This window comes from Vulpes vulpes, chromosome 12 (genome assembly GCF_048418805.1).
Source record: "Vulpes vulpes isolate BD-2025 chromosome 12, VulVul3, whole genome shotgun sequence".
Classification (NCBI taxonomy): domain Eukaryota; kingdom Metazoa; phylum Chordata; class Mammalia; order Carnivora; family Canidae; genus Vulpes; species Vulpes vulpes.
The window spans coordinates 110,627,689-110,652,298 of NC_132791.1; the positions used below are offsets into that span (position 1 = coordinate 110,627,689).

Below are 24,610 nucleotides of genomic sequence, written 5' to 3' on the forward strand. Positions count from 1 at the left end.
ACTTGAGTCTAGTTATAGGTTGAGAAACTAAGAGAGCTAGTAGAGGAAGCAAATTAATACAGGCCCAAATCAGGGCAGAGGCTACCAGGATGGGTAGGAGGGCGTGACAGTTATTTTTATGTCTCAACTTGATTTCAAGGATCACGGGACGTACATTATTCTGGGTATCTCCATGAAGATGTTTTTGGATGAGATTAACATCGAAATCAGTAGATGACACAAAGTAGATTGCCTTCTCTAATGTGGGTGGGCCTCATCCAATCAGTTGAAGGACTGAATAGGACAAAAAGGCAGAACCTCCCAAGAGTAAGAGGGACCCTGACTGTCCTGAGCTAAGATATCAGCCTTTTCTTGACTTTAGACTCAAACTGAAATATTGGCTCTTTGTGAATATTAAGCCTGCCAGCCTTTGTTGTTGTTTTTTAAAGTTTATTTATTTAATTTACTTTTTTTTTTAAAGATTTTATTTATTTATTCATGAGATACACAGAGAGAGGGAGAGAGAGGGAGAGACACAGGCAGAGGGAGAAGCAGGCTCCATGCAGGGAGTCTGACGTGGGACTCAATCCCGGGTCTCCAGGATCACGCCCTGGGCTGGAGGCAAGTGGCAAACCGCTGAGCCACCCAGGGATTCCCCTATTTACATTTTTTTTTATTTACTTATTTTTAAGTAATTTCTACACCCAACATGGGGCTGGAACTCATGACCCTGAGATCAAGAGTCACATGCTCTACTGACTGAGCCAGCCAAGCCCCCCAAGCCTGCCAGCCTTTGAATGGAAACTACACCATCAGCTCTCCCAGTTCTGACTGCAACTAAACCATTAAGTCTCCTAGGTCTCCAGCTTGTAGATCTTGGGACTTGCCAATCTCAGTAATAGCGTGAACCAAATCTTTAAAATAAATCCTATACACACATAGTTTATTTGTACACTGACTGTTAATGTCATATACAGCATATATGTACACATACACACACACACACACACACACACACAATCGGTTGTGTTTCTCTGGAGAATCCTAATATAGAGGGAAAGAATAAGAGAGACATTAAGATGAAAGAATACCTTTCAGCAACTGATAAAATACAAATTTGGAGGATGGGGAAAAGAGACAAAGAAACTCAGCCAGAGGACAATGGGGTTGAGATAAGTAAGTGAAGAAGATGAACAGGTTTGAAGGAGACAGTGCATCTGATATACCCAGCCTGAGTTTGAAAGGCATAGGATACACCCAGGGGCACATGTATAGGTTCCTGGAGGGAACTTAGGACTAGTTCTCGGAAAACAGGTCTAGTCATGAGAAAGCAATGGGAGTCATCTCTACAGAGAACTGAAATTTTAGAGTGAATGAGGCCATGTAGATTATTTTAAAGATCCTAACCAGCTCTGACTCTACGAGGAGTCTGAATTTTGGGATTATAACAGTCCTGCTTCTGATATTCTTAAAGGTACTTTGGCACCTATTCCTTTCACAACTTACAGGTTGATATTGCTGATTAGTGCTTCAGAGACCACTGCTGGAATCTCTCCCACACCATCCCTGCTAGATGGTTACCCTGTAACTACTAATGCCTACAGGGACGGGAAGCTCACTGCTTCAAAATCTGCCTATTTCTCTTTAGTCTGAAAGAAAAAAAGGCTGATTCTTGAGAGAAGGCCAGAATAAAAGGGAGTCAGGGCGAAGATTAACCAGTAAAATGGAGGAAGCAGTAGGTTGGTATCAGGGAAATCAAAGGAGGGGGTAAATCAAGAAGCTACAGGAGAGTTATGACATAGGCTCCTGGTGTTATAGATGAGGAGGCCCCTGGAAGGTGAGAAGAGGATGACTCCAAAGGAGGGGCAGACACTGAAGTCAGATCCCAGTGGCTAAAGATAGGCTTGGTGAGAGGAGTAAGAGTGTTGACTTTGCATTTCCCCTCCAGCAGCAAGGTGCATTTGAGCCTTTCTTGGTACTTGTAAATGGTGAACCCATTTCTATTTTGAATACTTGACTACATGAATACAATTTAGAAACTGGGTGTAAAAGAATCTACCTTTGAATGACTGCTTGATAAAGTGGGATGTATTTTGCAGATACAATTTTATTATGGCTCACAGTCATACACAATTAGGCTAGAGTCATCTGTTGCTGTATCACCAATCATCCCTACAACTTAACGGCAGGAAACAACAAAAAATACTTATCCCATTGTTTTTGTGGGTCAGGAATGCAGACAAAGGACAGTGAGGACAGCTTATCTCTGTTCCACGATGTCTGGACCTCAGCTGAGACTCAAATGCTGAGGAGCTAAAATCATCTGAAAGCTTAACTGAGATTAGACCTGTTTCCATGAATGGCTCATTCATGTGCCTGGCAAGTTCATGCTGGAAGTTGGTTCCTCCTGACATGATCTCCACAGTGTTGCTTGAATGTCCTCACAACAGGGTGTCTGGCTTCCCAGAGTGAGCAATGCAAGGGCTCAAGGTGGAAGCTGCAATTTCTGTTAATGATCTTGCCTGGGAAGCCACACACCATCAGTGCAATGCAATCCTCTGTTGGTCACATGGGTCAGTCTCTTCATTGTGTGAGGGGACTATGCAAAGGTGTGAATACCAAGAGATGTGGATCATTAAGGGCCACCTTGGAGGCTGGCTGCTGCATCTGGCATGACAGAGGTCAGTTAAAGCCAGATCAGACCACTACTGACAGAACACTAAAGGGCAGGCAACTGTCAGAGGCCCAAGCCTAACGGAGGTGGTACATTGTCCTGGCTACTCTAGCCATGGGGTCTAATAGAAGCTGTTCTTGGTCCATCAGGTTTGTCACCAACCCAATCCAATAACCTTCCATGGGTGGAGAGTTTATAATTTCCCAAAAGTGAAGCATTAGATGGGATCTTCAAAGCAAAGCCACACAAAGCTGCTTTGCTGGGCTGGATAAACTCTTGCTCGACACATGTCTATGGGATGCACAGTTTCTGGATGCACATTTTCTGTGGCTGCTAATGAATTTAGAGCTGAGTGGGAAGGGGTAGTGAAACAACAGCAGGGCTTCAAAAATGATTCTCCATAGAGCAAGGCTAAAAAGAAATCTATATTGACATAGTAGATTTACATGAAAATAGTCTTTCCACTCTGTAAACAGCCATAAATAAGGATAAGCAGTGACATGCAACACTTTGCAGGAGCCAGCAGGAGTTTCTGCTCTGGCACACTATATGGTTTCATGCTGGAGCACCTCTGCAGTTATTCTGCTGACCCGCAGGACAACTGAAAGCCTAACATTTTTCCTTCTCATCACCTCCTACATTCCCTGGTGGGAGCTTTCCTGCCATTTTCCTTTCCAGATGGAATGACGTGGCTTGGAACAGCCTAGACAGCTTGTCCTGAACAGAAGGGCAGAGAAAACCAGTGGACAGAATGTGACAGGGCTTGGTAAACAAGGGAGAGATACTGAGGCGCCAAAAGCACAGCTGCCCCACTAGAGAAGTGTTGCCTAGAACCCTCTCTCTTCTTGGGCAGGAGCATCTCAGACAGGAGGAGTGCCCCTGTTCTCAATGGAGCTCACTAACGCTGAGACTTGCTGCTACTGAACAGCTAAGTCAAGGTGGAAAGGACGGGATCTTCCCTCCAGGAAAAAAAGGGCTTCTGTTTCTATTACACAGCTTTTGTTATTATCATGTTATGTGACCAGGGCAAGTCTCAATCTTTCCACCTGTAGTTTCATCTGTGGATAAGAATAATCCGCTTCTCTGGAACTGAGACATGTAGTTACTAAGTGCAAAAGGAATGAGTAAATACTCACTAAACTCCAAAACACCATTAGGTGAAAGGCTTCAAAGGGGAAACTGGGCAAAAGTGTTATTTTGCTCTCCAGTAATTCCCTTGGCTTCCTTCAGAGCTGTGTGGCATTAAGACAGGGCCACGGGCTTGGGAGCCAAATGCCTGGACACCTGCTTGCTCTACCTTACTATGTTTCTGGAACATACTGCTCCCCAGGGGGCCTGCCACTTTAAAATAAGGGACTTGGGGGCAGCTCCAGTGGCGCAGTGGTTTAGCGCCGCCTGCAGCCTGGGGTGTGATCCTGGAGACCCGGGATCGAGTCCCACGTCAGGCTCCCTGCATGGAGCCTGCTTTTCCCTCTGTGTCTCTGCCTCTCTCTCTCTGAATAAATTAAAAAAAAAAGAGGGGGGGAGGACTTGTTCAGTGACCTCTGTATAGTGCTTTCTGCTCTGGTCTTTATGACCTTGAGTTTAAAGACTAGAACGGCCACATGGTGCCTTGTGGACTGTGGACCAGATGGACACCTGAACTCTCCCCCCCCCCCACGTCTTCAGGAGAGCTCAGAAACTAACCCATCCCATTTCTTTACCTTTACTATATGACTGATCTTGTAAACTCTATCAGCCCCCTGCCTCACCCAGACCAATTGAATAAGGATCTGAGGGCGGAGTCCCTGCTTAGATATAGTTTAGAAACTTCTGCAGGTGGATTCAAATGTGCATTCAAAGCTAAAATCATTTAGCCCATCATCATTTACAGCTCTCAGCACAGAGGCTCAGGGGCAGGCACTGGCCCAAACACGATGTTAGTTAGCAGCATAGTTAGAAGTGGACCTCAAAGCTTGTGAACCTGAATCTCTGAAAAGTACCTAGAAGGGACTTAGAGAAACTCTATCTCCCCCATCTGTGGAAACCTTGGGTTTCTGCAATAAAAATCATCCTAGATCCCAAAGGTCACAATGGAGAGACACTTCCACAGCAGGAGGGAAGCTGGACCACACACTGACTAACTTTCTGAGAATCACCCTGACATTGGCGATCTCACTAATCACAGGTGCTACATCAAGCTGCTATCAACTACAAGACCTCTAATTTAAATTTTAGCTTTGCTAAAAGGGACAACTGATGCAAAGTAGCCACAGAAAGTCACACATAACAAGAAAATCTGCTCCTGCTTTAGTTCACTTGTCTTCTGAGAGGAAGGCTGGTTGGTTGCCTCTGTGCCTAGACCCACATGGTCAGGCCATTTCTTTTTCCAGCAGACCAGAAAGTTCCATGAGGCCCATCACCGTCTGTGAAGTCAGAGCCAAGGAGAAAGGCCAGGAATCAGATTAAGGTCCATCTCGTACATTCAAGCTTCCTCTCCTGCTGACGTGAAAGGGCCACCCTCTCTGCAGCCCCACATCTCCCACAGCTGTCTCACACACTGGTCCCCTCCCCCCCTTTCGCAAATGCATTGAAAGCAAGTAGCAGAAGGGAGGTTTTGCTATATTCTGTTTCATCATTTCCTGGGTAAGTGACCCAAGATTCAGTCACAACAGAAAGAATTGCTGGTCCTAGTCAGCAGATCTGGATGGGGGTTTTGAGTGTTTGATTGACTTGCTACAAGTTAAGGGTCTATCCCTTAACTCCTCTGAGCTTTTGGCACCTCAACTTAAAAATAGGGATCTAGAACCCCACTCCATCTACCTCTCAGGATTGTGACAGAGATCAGTCTCATTAATGTACGTGAGAAGGATCTTTGTAAGCTGTAGAGACTGCTTGGGTGGGGAGCCTTATTAGGGAATTGAGCCTTGGATAGGAGTACAAATACTCTAAAGGATTGACTTTTCAGAGAAGCAGAATATTCTGCTAACCAAACCACTTTGGAGTTGAGAAATAGCTTCAAGGGATCTGTGCCTAGGTCTACAGGAGAACATCCCTAGTATTTATGGGTTCCCTGAGGGCGTACAACAGGGCTTATTGAGGAAGGCTTCAGCACAGACCCTGTTCTCTCCTGGGTGACAGAAGCTGTCCCAGAGACAATGCCTCCCTAAGGAAAGCTACACACTGTGTTCCTGCCAACCAAACGTGATGATCTGCACTACGGTCATTCATTGTGCCTAGTACATGGGAGATGTCCATAAATATTTGTTGAATGAACTGACTTCCATGTAAGCTAGTGCCCATGCTAATCCCATACTCTCTTGAGACCTGCAACTTGTCAGGGCAGAAGTAATAGCTATTACTGAGGATTAAATTAGTTAGAAGAGAAAAAAAGAAATAACCAAACAAATCTAATTATAGAATAAATATATATTCATTGTAGCTAAGAAGTAGGCATTACAGGTATGTACAACACATACACAACAAAAAGAAATAACACAATTCAGTTTCATAAAACTTTTCTAGTGACAGTTATTAATGAGCCCCAAACCATGCTGGGCATTGCTGTAGGCAGAGTATAGAAAGAAATCACCTACAGTGTTAGAACTGAGGTGAAAGACCCCATGGTGATTGAGGGATTGGGCGAGGTCAGGAAGGATTTGAGGAGGGGGTGACATCTGATGAAGCAGAGAAGGGGAACTAAGAGAACCATCCAACCAGGGAATCATGTGACAAGTGGAAACTCTAGAGCATATGATGATTAATTCACAACAGCAACTGCTTACTGAGGAGTGGCTATGTGTGGGAACTATGCTAAATGCTTTACAGACAGTATCTCATTTGCTCCGCATGTTAACTGCATGAAGGAGGTATTTTTATTCCCATTCTATATATGAGAAAACTGGATTTCGGATGGTCACAATGTTGGAACCAGCAGGAACAGGATTCAGACACTGGTCTCACTCATGCCCTCCCCCACCACCCCTCAGTCCTTGTTCTCATGTAGTACAGCATGCACAGAATTAATTATTCATGGAGCAACAGGTATATTGGAAGAAAAGACAGGATGAGGACAAATCATGTAATTTTTTTTTATGGATTCTGAGGTGCCTTTACTGAACATAGAGGTGGGGGAGGGGAGCCACAGAAGGGAAAGGCGGGGAAGAACAAGATTCGAATTGTGCTCTGAGATCACTCCAGCAGCCATAGAGGGAGTGGTCTAGAGACCACTTAAGAGGCTATGACCATGATCCAGGCTTGGGGTAAGAGAATCACTGCTTGTCATCAAGCTCTGCCTTCAGAGTGTGGTCCCAGGAACAGCAGCCTCCTCATCACCTTGAGCTTGTGAGAAATGCAGACTCTTGAGCCCCACCCGGACCTACTGAATTAGAATCTTTATTTTAACATGATGCCCATGGGGATCCCTGGGTGGCTCAGTGGTTTGGCGCCTGCCTTTGGCCCAGGGCGCGATCCTGGAGTCCCGGGATCCAGTCCCATGTCAGGCTCCCAGCATGGAGCCTGCTTCTCCCTCCTCCTGTGTCTCTGCCTCTCTATCATAAATAAATAAATAAATAAATCTTTTTTTAAAAAATAACATGATGCCCAGCTAATTCTACTGCACATTGAAATTTGACCAGCACTGGCATTAAGGACAGGAGCTCTGCCTGGCTGGGACAGGAGGGGGAGATGGACACTCCTAGAGGGGCACAGTTTTGGATAGCAGATGCCTTTGAGAATCAGAGGAAAGCCAAGAAAAAAGTGCTGATGCATACCAAAATTAGCCTACAATTTTAAGGGCTTCACAGAGTCCTGATGAGCACAAACGACTGCTGGATCTGTAAGAAATCCCTGAATCTTAATTCATTATTAATTTAGTTTGGGAGGAGTGAAATGGAGTTTTTTTGTTTTTTTTTTTTTTAAATCAAGTCTGAAACCATAGACTGTAATTTTAGAGAACTCTTAAGAGCCTGGACAAGGCTTTGGTCACTGTAGTCAGGGCCAAGACTCTGTTCCCACTCCCCAGCCCCACTGCTAGGCATTGTTCTCCAAATCCCCTGGTGATCTGAGCAGATACCCTGGCACTACAAAACAAGGCCTACCCCAGCCTCCTTGAGCTGGGCCTGACCTGTCTGCCTGCTTTTCTTTTCTTTGGTCCCAGAAAAGCCAAAATTAGCTTCACTTTTGTTCCTTTTCTTAGGTGCCTCTACATTGTATCTCAGGAAAGGATTATTGTGCTCTGGGGACTCTCTCATCATGGGATGTGGGGAAGGTGATGAGTGAAAAGGAAAATGGTCTTTGACAAATTGGTTCAACTCAGGTAATCACATGACTTTCCAGTAATTGCTCATCACTGCTTCAGGAAGGCTACTGTTTCAGCTCCCAAATATTAGCCCAATAGTAGGCCAAGGAAGGTTGGGGAGCAGTCAGAGGTTTGAAAGCATGACCACGTGAGCAAAGGACTTCTTTTGGGGGGTGAGGAGACATGTTAGGGTCACTGCCAGAATACAGAGGAATGGGAGCGACTCCTCAGCTATGGGCTCTGGAGGCTGTGGCATTTGAGCTTGGTTTGATTCCTGGATGGATAGGCTTTCCTTGCTGACTGTTCTGGGGCCAGAAGGAAATACTTTACCTCTCACAATGAGCACTGCTTGAAAAACAAAACCATGGACAATGATCCAGGGGGCAAATGTGATGTGAACTGTCAGAGCTAAAGGTTTCACGCAGAGAACTCAAGGTGTGGTCAGGCATTTGCCTTAAACTTCTCAAAAATTCCAGAGAGAGCTCCTACTGACCTCATTCAGACTTGCTCAGCCTGACATCCCTGGCCATTTGGGAAATGAAAGCAGTGGTGGCAGGAGCATGTGAGGATGCTTTCCTGGGCAGGACATTTTTTCCTATTCTCATCTATCTGATGTATCTGTGGGTGGAGGTGGACAGAGGGCAGTCACTAGTGACAGAGAAGAGACATGAGGTGATGAGAGCCAGCCCTGCCCAGCTGACCACTGCCAGCAGCTGTCTCTCCAGCCTGCATTCCCCAGGGTTTGCCTCCCTCCCATGGAGATTTCTGATATTGGGATTCCTACTTTGGACGTACGTTTTCCAAATCTGAAAATATGCCCCGATAGCCACACAGGGGATATATTATTTGGCAAGAGATTGGAGATATAACTTTGAGAGCCGCAATATGTTTCCACCTTCTGATTACACCTACCTACTTGAGATACCTCTCTTGCCTTGTACAACTTCCTGCTTAGGCAAACTGGAGGCAGTCTTCCACCCACTTTGTCCATACCTCCCCACAGGTCTCTTCCCCTGGCATTTCACTAGGATTTGGGATTCCTCCTCACTCCTCTACTCCCAGATGTACTAAATCAGCGAGACGAGAATCTGATGATAAGCAGACTGCCTGGGCGAGTGTGCTGCAGGCTGGGGCGAGTCAGCTCACAGCCTCCCAATTTGTATAGATGAATTTTTTTTAAAGATTTTGTTTATTTATTCATGAGAGACACACACACACAGAGAGAGAGAGAGAGAGAGAGAGAGAGAGAGAGAGGCAGAGACACAAGCAGAGGGAGAAGCAGTCTCCATGCAGGGAGCCCGATGTGGGACTCGATCCTGGGTCTCCAGGATCACACCCTGGGCGGAAGGCGGCATTAAAACCACTGAGCCACCCGGGCTGCCCTGTATAGATGAATTTTAGTAACCATTACACCTCACACTTCTTATACCAGTGATTCTCTACCTTGGCTGAATATCAGAATCATGCATGGGATTTTAAAAAATTAACATATAATATGGATTCCAAGCAGAGATTAGATGTGTGGGTTTCACCTCCTTTAAGCACAAAAAAGTACCTTAAAATCCCCAGCAATGGTTCCACCAGATTATATGTTAGCACCAGGTCATCTCTTGGAGAATATCCCTAATGAGGGTCAATCACTTGGTCCCACAGAGGACAGGAAGCCTTCTGAACAAAGGGGGTGTGGGGACCGTAGGACTTATCTTTAAAAGACTAACCTCACTGGGGACAGGGAAGTACTCAGACCTTTTAGGGGTCCAAGATGGTCAAGAAAAGCTGTAGAACCTAGAGTGGATCTCCGTGGGTAAGAAGGTGAGAGAATGGAGATTCTGGCTCCACTGGCTGGCGGGGCTGGAACTGGGTCTCACTCAGCATTTTAGGCCAGCTGATATCCTGGCAGGATGCTGCTTAGGTGAACTGCTATATTAGGAGACCAAGTCAGGGTACCCCTGGCTACGGTTAGCAAAGGGAGGTCCCTTCTTGAAGGGCCACAGCTGGGCCTGAAAGACTGCTAGGAGCAGGTGGTAAGCACCAGTTGCTCACAGGGTAGGACCCATGTCCAACAGTGACACCGTAAGGCAGTGAGAGGTCACAGCAGAAGTAATGGTAATATTTCTCTGATGTTATTTGCCCACCAATGATCTCAGTACCTTGCACTTATTCATTCATTTAGTAACATTTAATAAGAGTTCTGTGAGGAAGTCACAACCACCCCTATTGTCCAGAGAAGGGAATTGAGCCACCGAAGTTATACGGAGAGTAGCTAGCTGCCAGGCTGTGAGCCAGGCAGTTTGGCTCCAGAGCCCACACTACTAAACACTAGTCAGGCCTTGCTGCCCCCATTAACAAAAGCCACCATTTTTGTGCATTTACTGTGTGCTTCTATGTTGTCTGTGCTCTCTTAATCCTCACCACTATCTTATGACATGAGTACTGTTTCAATTTCCATTTCACAGATGAGGAAATTGAGACCCAGTGAAGATAAGTAGTGGATTGCTCATTATCTATTTTCATTCCCCTGGGGAAAAAAGGCTTATCTCACCCACAGCAGTTCCTTCACTTTTTCAAACTTCTAAACCTTTAGGCTTCTCAGAAAACTGAAGCTAGATGAGAATCTTTACTAGATGATAATGATACTGAGTGCATGTCCTGCAATAAAAACATGTGTAGTCTAGCAAGGAACTGGAACAACAAAGATGATACGACAATACTTCCACCTCTAAGTCTGTAAAAGCAGATCATTTCAATTTCAGCGGTCCTGCCCCAGACTTACTAAATCAGAATACATGAAAGGTGAGGCCAGGAAACCTGAACTAAAGCAAACCACGAGAGCTTCTAGTACACAGCCAGGGTTGAGAGTCACCGTCTTTATTTCATAGTATTATTTTGCAGCCCCCAAAGAGCATGCAGCAGTATTTCCAAAAACCATCTGTAGCTTTTAAATTTTTTTACTTTTTACAAGTAAATTTTTTTTACAAGTAATTTTTTTACTTTTTAAAATTTTTACAGAGGAGCTGGTTAAGGATAGGGGCAGAGAAGCAAAGGCCACGGGCTCAATGCTCACATCCACATGCTCTCTCTTCATGCTGGCCTTCTCAACTTAAAAAGTCATCATCTGTTCTTTGAAGACAGGCCCAAATGTCTTCTTCCCAGTGAACCCTTGCCCTGTCCAGCTTCCTCTCCTCCAGCCTTGTCCTGCCAAAGGACTGCATCCTGTGAGCCTGTGGCACACGCTTCCCTTAAAGCACTGCTTACCTCATCCTCTCTCTGTGCTCTCCCCGCACCAGGCAAGACACACCTGCAGGACTGGCAATAATTTACATGTTCCCCCGGCCCAGCAGATGTCTGCGACATAGCAACCTATCAGAAAGTGCTAGTTGAATGAATATAAAAGAGAGAAGACAAAGATATAAGGAAGACAAAAAGGGCCAAAGGGTAGCCATACATGGAGGATGGCTAGTGAAATCTGATTCAGTGCTGACCCCTTGAGCACATGTGATCCTTGCCCTGAACCATGGGACAGCCAGTCCAGGGTCATTTGGTCACCTTGGAACTGTGGGCAGAGTACTGACAGTGAGGTGAAAACATTTATGATTTCACCAGGAATCATTTCTTTCTCTTTCTCTTTCTTTTTTTTTTTTTAAAGATAGATTTATTTATTTATTTATTTATTTATTTATTTATTTACTTACTTACTTACTTACTTACTTATTTATGATAGACACAGAGAGAGAGAGAGAGAGAGAGAGAGAGAGAGAGAGAGAGACAGGCAGAGGGAGAAGCAGGCTCCATGCTGGGAGCCTGACGCGGGACTCGATCTTGGGACTCCAGGATCATGCCCTGGGCCAAAGGCAGGTGCCAAACTGCCGAGCCACCCAGGGATCCCCTCTTTTTTTTTTTTTTTTAAAGATTTAGTTTCTTATTTTAGAGAGACAGAAAGAGAGAGAGAGAAAGCAGGGAGGGACAGAAGGAGAGGGAGAGAGAGAATCTCCAGCAGAGTCCCCACTGAGCTTGAAGTCCAATGTGGGGCTTGATCTCACAACCCTGAGATCATGACCTGAGCCAAAATCAAGAGTAAGAGGCTTAACTGATGAAGCCATCCAACCACTCCATCATTTCTTATTTCTGTTGATACTTAAAACCACCTCGTGAGAGACACAGGGTAGACGTTAATCTCATTTTATAGTGAGATAACTAAGGCTCATAAAGGCTGATAAATATGTCCAAGGGTCACAGGGCTGGTAAACAGAGGATGGGTTAATCCAAATTCATTGCTAGATAAAAGTGGGACATATTGTTAAGGTTGGAAGAACCCTAGCATATCATCTGATCCAACTCTGGTCAATGGTGTATCTCCCCCAAAACCGCTTCAAGGAGGGGTGATGGAGTTTGTTAGAATTAACTGTAGTATAGGGGAGCTCCATGCAACCACTATGACTTGGACAGGGCCACATGAAAGTTCTCCCTGCATGGAGTTAAACTCTCTGTGGCACATCCCCACTACTTCAATCCTCTCCTCCTGAAGACCAAAGGCATTGCTCCCTTTCCACTCTGCCAGTTCCATTCCACTGCCCTTGAGATGCCGAGGCTGACATCTTGGACTGAGCGGAGGTCCCAATTCCCTTCCCTTGCAGCACTGTGGCCAAGAGCAGCCAGTGTTTGCTCAGCTAGGACGCTGGCACTGTGGATAGTGTGGGTGAGTCATCACTTGCCTATGGGGATTGAAGTCCCCATGAAGGCATTTCAAAAGGGGTATCATCCTCTGCCACTCTCTGTTCAGGAGAGTTTCAAAGAGCTATACTCCTCCAACTTCATGATGAAAATATACTCAAAACATCTAGTTGAGTTTGACCTAAAAAGGGGGGAAAGCTGCAAAATGAATTGCTTCATGCCTAGAAAGTAATAACAACAGGTATCTCACTGGCCTTTAGGAGTTAAAAAGGCCCTTTCATGGTTTGTTTTCAGTTTTTGCAGCTCATCAATAAGGTGGAGAAGTAAACTTCTTTTGCATGAACAAGAATAACAGGACTCAGCCTCACAGCTTGCATGTGGTGGGATAAGGACTTACTCCGGGCCTTCTAGGCCTGAGGTCAATGCCTTTGACCTGCACAGGAGGCCAGAGAAAACCCTCTGCAGACCACACAGGTGCTGACAGGGGCAGGCACTCACCTATTTTAGCTCAGCTCTGAGTGCCAGCACTTCTGAGCCCAGTGCTTTATTTTGCACTGTCTTATCTCAATAGGAAAAGGCAATTCAAGAGACCATCCTTGTCATGGTGCTCCAGTTTTTCCAGCTGTCCAGCTTTCTTAGCCCCAGTTCATCCCCTGGGTCTGACCCACTGTCTTATCTCAATAGGAAAAGGCAATTCAAGAGACCATCCTTGTCATGGTGCTCCAGTTTTTCCAGCTGTCCAGCTTTCTTAGCCCCAGTTCATCCCCTGGGTCTGACCATTACTCATAACCATGGAGGCCTCTTATCAGGGCTAAGATACAGGACCTATTTTTTTCTCCGTATCAGACAGACTGGAATCTATCCACCTTTTGTGGCTTGATATCCCACAATTAGCTGGCTCAATCCAGCCACACTGGGAAGCTGCTTGAAAAGCAGTCCCTAGTAAACCAGCTGCTTCCCTCACAAAACCCTAGGATTTTAGGGACTTCCTCTGCTAAGTGTGAGGGAGAGCCATTTCATGCTGGAGCTGATTCTGAGAGTCTTTAATCCTATACTTTCTCCCCCAATTTTTTACTCTGGAAAACTTCAAACCTACAGAAAAGTTGAAAAAATAATACAATGAACATGCATACGATTCACCTAGATTCACCAGTTCTCATTTTGTCACATTTGCTTGATTTTTCTCTCCATATACATATCTGCATATAACATATACACAGTCGGCCCTTAACAACATGGGTTTGAACTGCACAGGTCCATTTATACATGTTAGTTTTGTTTTGTTTTTATAAATGCAGTACCGTACTGTAAATATATTTTCTCTTTCTCATGATTCCCTTAATAACACTTTCTTTCCTCTAGCTTAATTTATTGTAAGAATACAGTATATAATATATATAACATACAAAATATGTGCTAATCAATGACTTAGGTCACCGGTAAGGCTTCCAGGTAATAGTAAGCTATTTGTAGTTAGGTTTTGGGGGAGTCAAAAGCTATGTACAAATTATCAACTGTGCAGGGGGTCAGTATTCCTAGCCCTCATGTTGCTCAAGGGTCAACTGTACAGATGGCAACCAAGTAAATGAAAAAATGCTCCACATCATGTGTCATCAGGAAAATGCAAAATAAAACGATGAGATACCACTGCACAGCTATTAGAATGGCCAAAATCTATAAACACTGACAATACCAAATGCTGACAAGGACGTGGAGCAACAAGAACTCTCATTCATTGCTAGCAGGAATGCAAAATTGTATAACCAGTTTACTAACTAAACACTTACCATACTATCTAGCACTCAGGCTACTTGGTATTTACCCAAAAGACTTCAAAATTTATATCCAAACAAAACCTGCACATGGATGTTTATAGTAGCTTTATTCAAAACTGCCAAATCTTGGAAGAAACTATGATGTCCTTCACCAGGTGAGTGGATAAATAAACTGTGACATATCCAGACCATGGAATATTATTCAGCCAATTTCTAACAAGAAATTGGCTATCAAGCCATGAAAAGACACAGAGGAACTTAAATGCATATTACTAATTGAAAGAAGCCAATCTGAAAAGGCTACATACTACATAATTCCAACTACAGGTAGTCTCAGCTTTTCAACAGTTTGCATTATACCACTTTGCTTTTATGAAAGATGTATATTTGTACCTGTTTTTGCTAACTGAAAGAAAGTCTGAGGAGGATTTTTGTTTTTATGAAAGAAAGTGACAAGTAAAACAGTGTTCAGCATTTATTTTGCAGTAAGCCATTATAGAGGCAGCATGAGCAGCCCCGCCAAGCTCCTTCCCTGGGAGCTACACTCAGGGGTCTCAACATCAAGTTGCCACAGCTCTGAACGGATAGCATCTGTGCTTCATCTAGAATTGTTTTGTGTATCCATTAGCAAGATGTGTTCTAGAGTTTCAGAAAAGCATGAGAGATTATTTTTTAGGTCTGGAAATGCTCAAAATATTTTTTGCATCAATTGATGGTAATTGCTTCTTGGCTTTACCATTTCAGTTTATGAAAGGTGTCACAGACATGCTCCACTTTTGGATAGTGGGGGAAATCTGTAAATAGCATTAAAAAACAGCTAAACAATGGAAACAATGAAAAAAATCAATGGTTGCCAAAAGTTAGCAGGGGAGGGAAAGGGTTAGAGGGATGAATGGGCAGAGCATACAGGACTTTTAGGGCAGTAAAACTATTCTGTATGGTGTTATAAAGATAAATACAGGTCATTACACATTTGTCAAAACCCATAATTGTACGATGCCAAGAGAGAGCCCTAATGTAAACTGTGGACTTTGGGAGATGATAATGTGTCAATGTAGGTTCATCATTTGTAACAAATGTACCACACTGGTGGAGGATGTTGGTAATTGAGGTGGCTCTGAATGTTGAGGGACTGGGAGTATATGAGAAATTGTTGTACCTTCCTCTCAAAGTTGCTGTGAACCTAAAACTGCTCTATAAAAATAATTTTACAAAATACACTAGATGGGATTACCAGCAGATAAATATTAAAAGAACCAAATATAAAAGCATAACAATAGAAATTATTTCAAGTACACTACAGAAAAACAATAATCCAAAAAGGAACAAACAATCCAATTAAAAATGGGTAAAGATGTTGAATAGACATTTCTCCAAAATGATCTGTAAATGCCATCAGGCATATTAGATGCTTGGGGGTTAGGGTTGAGGGGAGGCTGGGTGGCTCAGCTGGTTAACCTCTGACTCTTGGTTTCACTCAGGTCATGATCTCAGGGTCATGAGATCAAACTCCACATCAGGCTCCCTGCTCAGCAGGGAGTCTGCTTCCCATCTCCTGTCCCTCTGCCTCACCCTGCGCTTGTTCAAATAAATAAATAAATCTTTAAAAAAAAAAAAAAAAGATGTTCAGGGTACCTGGATGTCTCAGTCGGTTAAGAGTTCAACTTTTGATTTTAGCTCAGGTCTTCATCTTAGCATCCTGAGTTCAAGCCCTGCACTGGGCTCCACACCTAGTGGAGGTAGTGCTCAACAACAATTATAATCCAGAAAATGCAACCCAAACTAAAAAAAAAAAAAGTGCTCAACAACAATTATAATCCAGAAAATGCAAACCAAAACCTTAATGAAATATCACCTCACACCCATTAGGATGGCTACTATCAAAAAACCAAAATAAATGTTGCCAACGATGTGAGAAATTAGAACCCTTGTGCACTCTTGGTGGGTTTGTAAAATGGCACAATTGCAATGGAAAACAAAATGAAGGTTCCTCAAAAAATTAAAAATAGAACTATCATATGATCTAGGAATCCTACTTCTGGGTCTATATCTAAAAGAATTGAAAGTTTCATATTTGCAAGATGAAAAAATTGTGGATATCTGTTTCATGACAATGTGCATATAACACATATTTATTAATACTACTAAACCATACACTTAAAAAAAGTGTCATATAAATAAATGAACAGATAAAAAAAATAAAATAAATGAACAGATGAATGGGAATAAAATGAAACAAAGTTGGCTTTAGATGTACAAAAGCTGAAAGAATTCATCCCCAGTAAACCAAGACCTACAAGAAATGTTAAAGGTTGCAAAATAATATTTGTTATTATATATTATATATTATGATAAAATAATTCTTGTTTACATCTCTTAAATAACAATAGACTTTTAACAAAAATAATAATGTATTTTGACATAAAAGTAAAATGCATGACAACAATAGCATAAAGGGCAGAATAGGATAAATGGAAGTATACTATTGCAAGATTCTTATACTATGATTTTTATACTATATGGAAAGTAGTTTACTATCATTTGAAGGTATACAGTGGAAAAGCTAGAGATGTGTCCTATAAACCCTAGAACAACAAATAATATAACAGGAAAAAAGTTATAGCTAACATGCTAACAAAGGAGATCAAATGGAATTATAAAAACATAAAAGTAATTCAAAAGAAGGCAGGAAAAGAAAAAAGGGGAACAAATACCAAAAGGCACAAATAGCAATATGACATACTGACATCATACCTTATCAATAATCACATTAAAGGTAAATGGTCTAAAACACTAAAAGGTAGAAATAGTCAGGTCTGACAAAAAGTCAAGACTTGATTATATACTGCTGACAAGAAATGCACTTTAAATATAAAGGAACAAGCAGGTTAAAAATAAAAGGATGGAAGAAGATACACCCTGCTGGCACTAATTAAAAGAAGACTGGGTAACTATATTAATATCAGACAATGTAGATTTCAGAGAAACAAAATTCTCAGGGATAAAGAAGATCACTTCATAATTATAGTCGAAAAATTAGACATAACAACTCCAGACATTTACACATCTAATAATAGAACTTCAAAATACACAAAGACTGATGGAACTATAAGAAGATGTTACAAATCCATAGTTACAGAGACTTCAATAGCCCTGTCTCAATTATTGATAGAATAAGTAGGCATAAAAATGGCAAAGATATACACCTGACCAACATCCCCAACCAATGTGACTTGATGGACGTTTATAGAACATTGCACAACACTTACACAATAGAAGAATACACATTTATAAAACAACAGGATATACATTCTTTGATTGTGAGGTTATTAAACTTAGAACTTTTACCAAGTCACACTCTGTGCCATGAAAAAAAAGTGTCAATAAATTTTGAAAGATTCAAGACATGCACAGTATATTTCTCCAGCCACAATAAAATTAAATTAGAAATCAGTAACAGAAAGATGCGCTGAAAATCACCAAATATTTGGAAATCAAATAACACACATGGGATATCTAAATATACCATGATCAAAGAAGGAACTAAGGATACATTAACAGGTATTTTGAACTGAATGGAAATGGAAATGAAGTCATAAGGTACTGCTAGAGTAGTAAGTTTACAGCACTAATTGTCTATATGAGAAAAGAACACAAACATCAAATCAATGACCTACTCTTTTACATAACTAAAAAAAAAAAAACAAGAAAAAGAAAAAGAAAATTAAGCCTAAAGTAAGCAGAATAAAATAAAGATTGAAGCAGAAATCAATGAACTAGGGAACAGAAAAGTTAAAAAAGAAAAGAAAAGAAAAGAAAAGAAAAGAAAAGAAAAAAGAAAAAGCTAGGTCTTTGAGGAATTTAATAAAATTGATAAATCTTGAGTGTACCTGGATCACTCACACACAAAAGGAAGATATAAATTTTTTTTTTGAGAGAGAGGACATGTACATTCAACTATTGTGGGGCAGAGAGAGAAAGAGAGGATCCCAAGCAGGCTCCACATACAGCATGGAGCCCAACATGGGACTGTATCTCACAACCCTGAGATCATGACTGGAGCTGAAATCAAGAGTCAGGTGCTCAACCAGCTAGGCCACCCAGGCACGTGGAAGATACAAATTAGTAAGATAAAGAAAAAGAGGGGCAACATCACTACAGATGCTACAGATATTAAAAGAATAATAGAAGAATACCAAGAACAAAGTTATGCCAAAATATCTGACAATTTAAATGAAATGACAAATTCGTTAAAAGACACAAACTACTAAAGGTTACTCAAGAAAAAAAATAGCTAACCTAAATAGCTCTACTATCAACATTAACAATGTTGTTAATAACCTTTCCACATTGAAAAGTCTATAAGTAGATGGATTCACTGGCAAATTCTACCAAACATTTAAGACAGAAATAATACAAATTCCATATAAACTCTTGCCAAAAAATTGGAGAGAATATTTCCCAATTTATTCTATCAGTCTCTGAAACCAAAACCAATCAAAGATATTACAAGGAAAGTGCAAGTCAGTATCTTTTAGAACACAGATGTAAATTCTAAACAAAATTTCAAGCAAATCTAATCAATTAAAAGAATTATACATTATCATCGAACTGAGGTATACCCCAGGAACACAGAGTTAGTTTAACATCCAAATATCAAACAATGTTATTATTTTTTTTTTTTAAGATTTATTTATTCATGAGAGAGACTGAGGGAGAGAGGCAGAGACACAGGCAGAGGGAGAAGCAGGTTCCTTGCAGGGAGCCCGATGCGAGACTTAACCCCAGATCCTAGGATCACGCCCTGAGCCGAAGGCAGGAGCCCAACGCCGAGCCACCCAGGTGTCCCAAACAATGTTATTCCTATATCAACAAACTAAAAAAGAAAAATTAATATGATCATCTCACTAGAGAAAAATTTTTTTGACAAAACATAACATCCATTCTTAATAAAAATTCTCAACAAACCAGGAGGAGAAAAATTTCCTCAGTCTAATAAATGGCATCCAGGTAAAAACTATAGCTTACATCATACTTAATGATGAATGACTAAATGCTTTCCTAAGATAAGGATTGTCCACTCTGAGCACTTCTATTCAACCTTGTACTGAAGGTTCCAGCCAGTATAATCAGGCAATAAAGAAAAATAAAAGCCAATCAGATTTAAAGGAAGAAGTACAACTGTCTTTGAAGATGTTATGATCACCATGTAAAAATTTCCAATGAATATGTGAGCTTAATAAGGGTATAAGATCCATACCCAAAAATCAATTATGCATCTCTACATACCCACAACAATAAAAAATCAGAAACTGAAATAAAATAAATATCATTTACATAGCACCAAAAATATGAAATATTTAGGGTCAGATATGGCAAAAGACATGCGAGACCTATACACTGGAAACTTCGAGAAAAATTAAAGAGGAGCTAAATAAATGGAGTGATATACCTTGTTCATGAGCTGGAAAACTCAATTATCATTAACTATTTCTTCCCAATTCTCCCCAAATTATCTATAGATTCAATACAATCACAACCAAAATCCAAGAAGTCTTGGGGCATGTGGGTGGCTCGGTCAGGTAAGTATTTGACTCTTGATTTCAGCTAAGGTCATGATCTCAGTGTCATGAGATCCAGCCCCACATCAGGCTCTGTGCTCACTGGGGAGTCTGTCTGAGATTCTCTGTGTCTTTTTTTTTCTTTTAATTTTTTTTTTTTTTTTTTTTTTTATGATAGTCACACAGAGAGAGAGAGGCAGAGACACAGGCAGAGGGAGAAGCAGGCTCCATGCACCGGGAGCCCGACGTGGGATTCGATCCCGGGTCTCCAGAATCGCGCCCTGGGCCAAAGGCAGGCGCTAAACCGCTGCGCCACCCAGGGATCCCTGAGATTCTCTCTCTGAACCCCCTATTCTCTAAAATAAATAAATAAATATTTTTTAAAAATCCAAGAAAAAAATAAAAAATAAGAAAATCCAAGAAGGCTTTTTGTATGAATTGACAAACTTATTTTTTTAAAGATTGATTGATTAATTGATTGATTGATTTATGATAGACATAGAGAGAGAGAGAGGCAGAGACACAGGAGGAGGGAGAAGCAGGCTCCATGCCAGGAGCCCGACACGGGACTCGATCCCGGGGCCTCAGGATCGCACCCCGGGCCAAAGGCAGGTGCCAAACTGCTGAGCCACCCAGGGATCCCCTGACAAACTTATTTTAAAATTTATATGGAAATACAAAGGGCCTAGAATAGCCAAGATAGATCTGGGGGAAAAAATGGAGGGCTAACACTATGTGATTTCAAACATTACCACAAACTACACTAATCAGAACAGCATGGTAGGAATATTTAGACAAATAGATCAATGCAACAGAAGAGAAAGTCCAGAAATAAACCAATACATATATGGACAACTCACTTTTTAAATACCTTTACTAAGATACAGCTTGAATTATTATAAAGCTTACCATCACCATAATATAATTTGAGAACATTTTCATCACTCCCAAAAGAAATCTTATACTCAAAAGAAACTTTGTATTCATTAACAGTCACTCTCCATACTCTCTTTTCCAGACCTAGTAGATTTGCCTATTCTAGACATTTCATACAATGGGATCACACAATATGTGGCCTTCGTGACTGGCTTCTTTCACTTGGCATGATGTTTTCAAAGTCTGTCTATGTTATAGTATGGATCAATGCTTTATTCCTTTTTATTGCTAATATTCCACTGTACAGATATACGACCTTTTATTTATCTATTCATCAGTTCTTGGACACTTGGGATGCTTCCACTTCCTGGCTATTATGAATAATGCTACTATGAAAATGTATACAGGTTTCTGTTGGGATGTGCATTTTCAGTTCTCTTGGTTATATATCCAAGAGTGGAATTGCTGAGTCATATAGTAAATCTGTTTAACCTTTTGAGAAACTGCTAAACTATTTTTCAAAAACAACTATGCCAGTTTACACTCCCCGCCAACAGTGTATGAGAATTCTGATTCCCCCATATTCTCATCAACACTTGCTACTATTTGTTATTTTTATAATAGTAATACTTGTGGGTGTGGGATGGTATCTTATCGTGGTTTTGATCTGCATTTCCCAATAACTCTTGATGTTGAACATCCTTTTAAGTACTTATTAGCTATTTGTATATTTTCCTGGGAGAAGTTCTATTTAAATCCTTTGTCCGCTTTTTTTTTTTAAGATTTTTATTTATTCATTCATGAGAAACACACACACACACACACACACACGCAGAGACACAGGCAGAGGGAGAAGCAAGCTCCATGCAGGGAGCCTGAGGTAGGACTCAATCCCAGGACTCTAGGATCACGCCCTGAGCCGAAGGCAGGCACTAAACTGCTGAGCCACCCAGGGATCCCTCCTTTTGTCCACTTTTTAATTGGGTTGCTTTTTACTACTGAGTTGTAAGAGTTCTTTATATATTCTGAATAAAAGTCTCTTATTAGATATATGATTTGTAAATATTTTCTCCTATTCTGGAGTTGCTTTCCACTTGACAGGTTTTAATTTTAATGAAGTCCAGCCTATCAATTTTCTCTTTTGTTTGTTGCACAACTGATTTTTGACATATGCACAAAGGCAGTGTAGTGGAGAAAGGATAGCCTTTTTTTTTTTTTTTTTTTTTTTTTTAAGATTTACTTATTGATTTGAGAGAGTGTACAGGAACCAGGGAAGGGGCAGAGGGCGAGACTATCCAAGCAGACTTTCACTGGGCGTGAAGCCCAAGGTGGGACCTGATCTCATGACCCATGAAATCAGGACCTGAGCCAAAACCAAGAGTCAGACGTTTAACCAATTGAGCGACCCAGGCATCCCAAAAGGACAGCTTTTTTGACAAATGGTTATCTGTGTGCAAAAAAAGCCCCTTCATATCATATATGAAAATTAACTCAAACTGAATCATGGATCTAAATATAAAATCTTAAAGAATAATCTTTCTAGAAGAAACAAAAAAGAAAATTTTTGTGACCTTGGGTTAGGCAACAATTTCTTTAAAAATCTATTAAACAACAAATTGAAAAATGAGTCTTCATCGCAATTTAAAACTTCTACTCTAAAAAAAAAATAAAAATAAAACTTCTACTCTTTGAAAGACAATGTTAAGATAAAAAGATAAACCACAGGGTTTCACAGGGTAGGTGAAAATCTTTGCAAAGCATATATCTGATAGAAGACATATCCAGATTAAAGAAATCTTAAAACTCAATAATAAGACAATTAAAAAATTTGGATTTAAACAGATATACCACCAAAATTGATATACAGATGATAAATAAACACTTGAAAAGATGCTCAACATCTTCAGTCATATAGGAATGCAAACTAAAGCCACAATGAGATACCACAACACACTTTATCAAATGGCTAAAATAAAAAAGACTGACCAGCTTAACAATAACCCACAACCTTCGGACAACTGGGTGTTATGCTATATGCTGGCAAATTGAACTCCAAAAAAAAAATTTTTTTTTTAAATGTGTAATAAAGAAAAAAAAAAAAAGACTGACCATACCCAATACCAAACACTGGTGAAGATAAAAGAACTTGAACTCTCTCATACTGCTGGTGGTAAAATAATATGGTACAACCACTCTGGAAAATAGTTCAACAGTTTTTTTAAAAATTAAACATATACTTACCATATGATCCAACTATTCCACTCCCAGGTATACTCCCAAGAGAAAAGGATCATATTTCAAAAGACTTGTGCATGAATGTTCATTGCAGCTTTATTCTAACAGACCCAAACTGGAAACAACCCAAGTGTCCATCAAGCTATGAATGGAAAAAGTGTGGTCAATCCATAAAATGGAATACTATTTCACAACCAAAAGGAATGAACACTCGATAGTACAAGAATCAATCTAAAAATAATTATGTTGAATAAAAGAAGATGGGCACAAGAGTACATGTTGTATTGAGGCAGTATAGAGAAAATTCCTATAAAGCCATTGGTTTCAAGCAAGAGTTAAGTTTTCCATACACTTAAAGACAAATACTTCCTTCTGGGAAAGAGAACAAATAAGCAAGTAACAACTGTTAGTGAGTAATGATTGGCTGAACAAAAACAAAAGAAACAGTTTACCCAGAAGTAACAATTTAAAGTTGGCTTGCACAAGTATTTCTATTTTTCAGGTACCCTGAACAATGCTGATCATGGTAAAAGGCATCCTATGACTGTCTTGTGACCACTACAGAGTGACCAGAAGATAATGATCCAGAGACTAAAGGGCATTTCCCCAGCCCTAGCCCCTCATGCCTGAAAAGTGCCTTTCAGAACCATACATGGTACCCCTTGAGGGGTAGTAACATTCCTCTTTCTTATCAGCTACCTTGTATCCAAGCAATCTCCAATAAACTCTGCCTGTTTTCTTTCTCTCCAGTTCAAAGTTCATTTCTAGGACATTGAGACTCAAGAACCTGATCTTGGAGACTGGAATCATCATGATTTCAGAAAATGCAAGCTAACCTATAGTGACAGAAGACAAACCAGTGATTGCCTAGGGAAGTGGAGACAGGGAGGGAGAAAAAAGTGAGGTTACTAAGGGCATGAGTATAAGCTCTTGGGGATGATAGATATGTTCAGTATATTGACTATGGTGTGTGTATATATATATATATATATACACACACACACATGAACAACACATATGAAAACATCACAGTTTATACTTTAAATATGTGTAGTTTATTGAACACTAATTGTATTTATTTTTTTAAAAGCCCACCTAACAAGTAGAGAGGAAATAAATAAGTAGCTCATGGAGAAAAATATCAGAAAACCTAAGTAATGAGCATTTGTTAAAATACAGGACCGATTCAAGACTAAAACTTTTAAATACATGCTGATGTCAATTGCTAAAAAATTACTCTGAAACAAAGAACTATTGTTTTCTGAATAGTAGTATGAGGCCAATTCACACTCATACAAGGACTGCTGAAAATTCTGGGCTTCTATCCATTTGTGGCAAGCTATTTACTCCAGGGGTTATTATGGCCTTCCTTTTAGTTAGATTAACACAGGTATGTATTAAAAACCAGGAAACCATCCTACAAAGGCCAAAAGATCAGGCATTGGAAAAGTACAAGAGATTCTAGTCGTACTGTATATGGAACTCAATCCATCCAGATTCTGACCACTAATCATGGCCATCTCTATCCAAGTGAAAAAAAGGATTTTCTTACAAGTGTTCT

At 40.8% G+C, this 24,610-nt stretch overlaps 1 protein-coding gene across 13 annotated transcripts in view; it reads right to left on the reverse strand.

Annotated features, from left to right (window-relative positions):
* The window catches only part of CCDC15 (coiled-coil domain containing 15), an 83,529-nt gene that overhangs the window by 10,243 nt on the left and 48,676 nt on the right, over positions 1-24,610 (reverse strand). For 2 of the 13 annotated variants that reach the window (XM_072729445.1, XM_072729446.1), the window contains exon 14: positions 16,754-19,253. The exons of 8 other annotated variants lie outside the window; for them this stretch is intronic. In XM_072729445.1, coding sequence (XP_072585546.1) covers positions 19,241-19,253 — 13 coding nt within the window. In that variant the 3' untranslated portion in view covers positions 16,754-19,240. Of the gene's footprint in view, positions 1-2,070; positions 5,059-16,753; positions 19,254-23,055; positions 23,192-24,610 lie in introns of those variants that run through there. 3 more of the 13 variants (XR_011995782.1, XM_072729448.1, XM_072729447.1) reach the window with 3 other exon arrangements.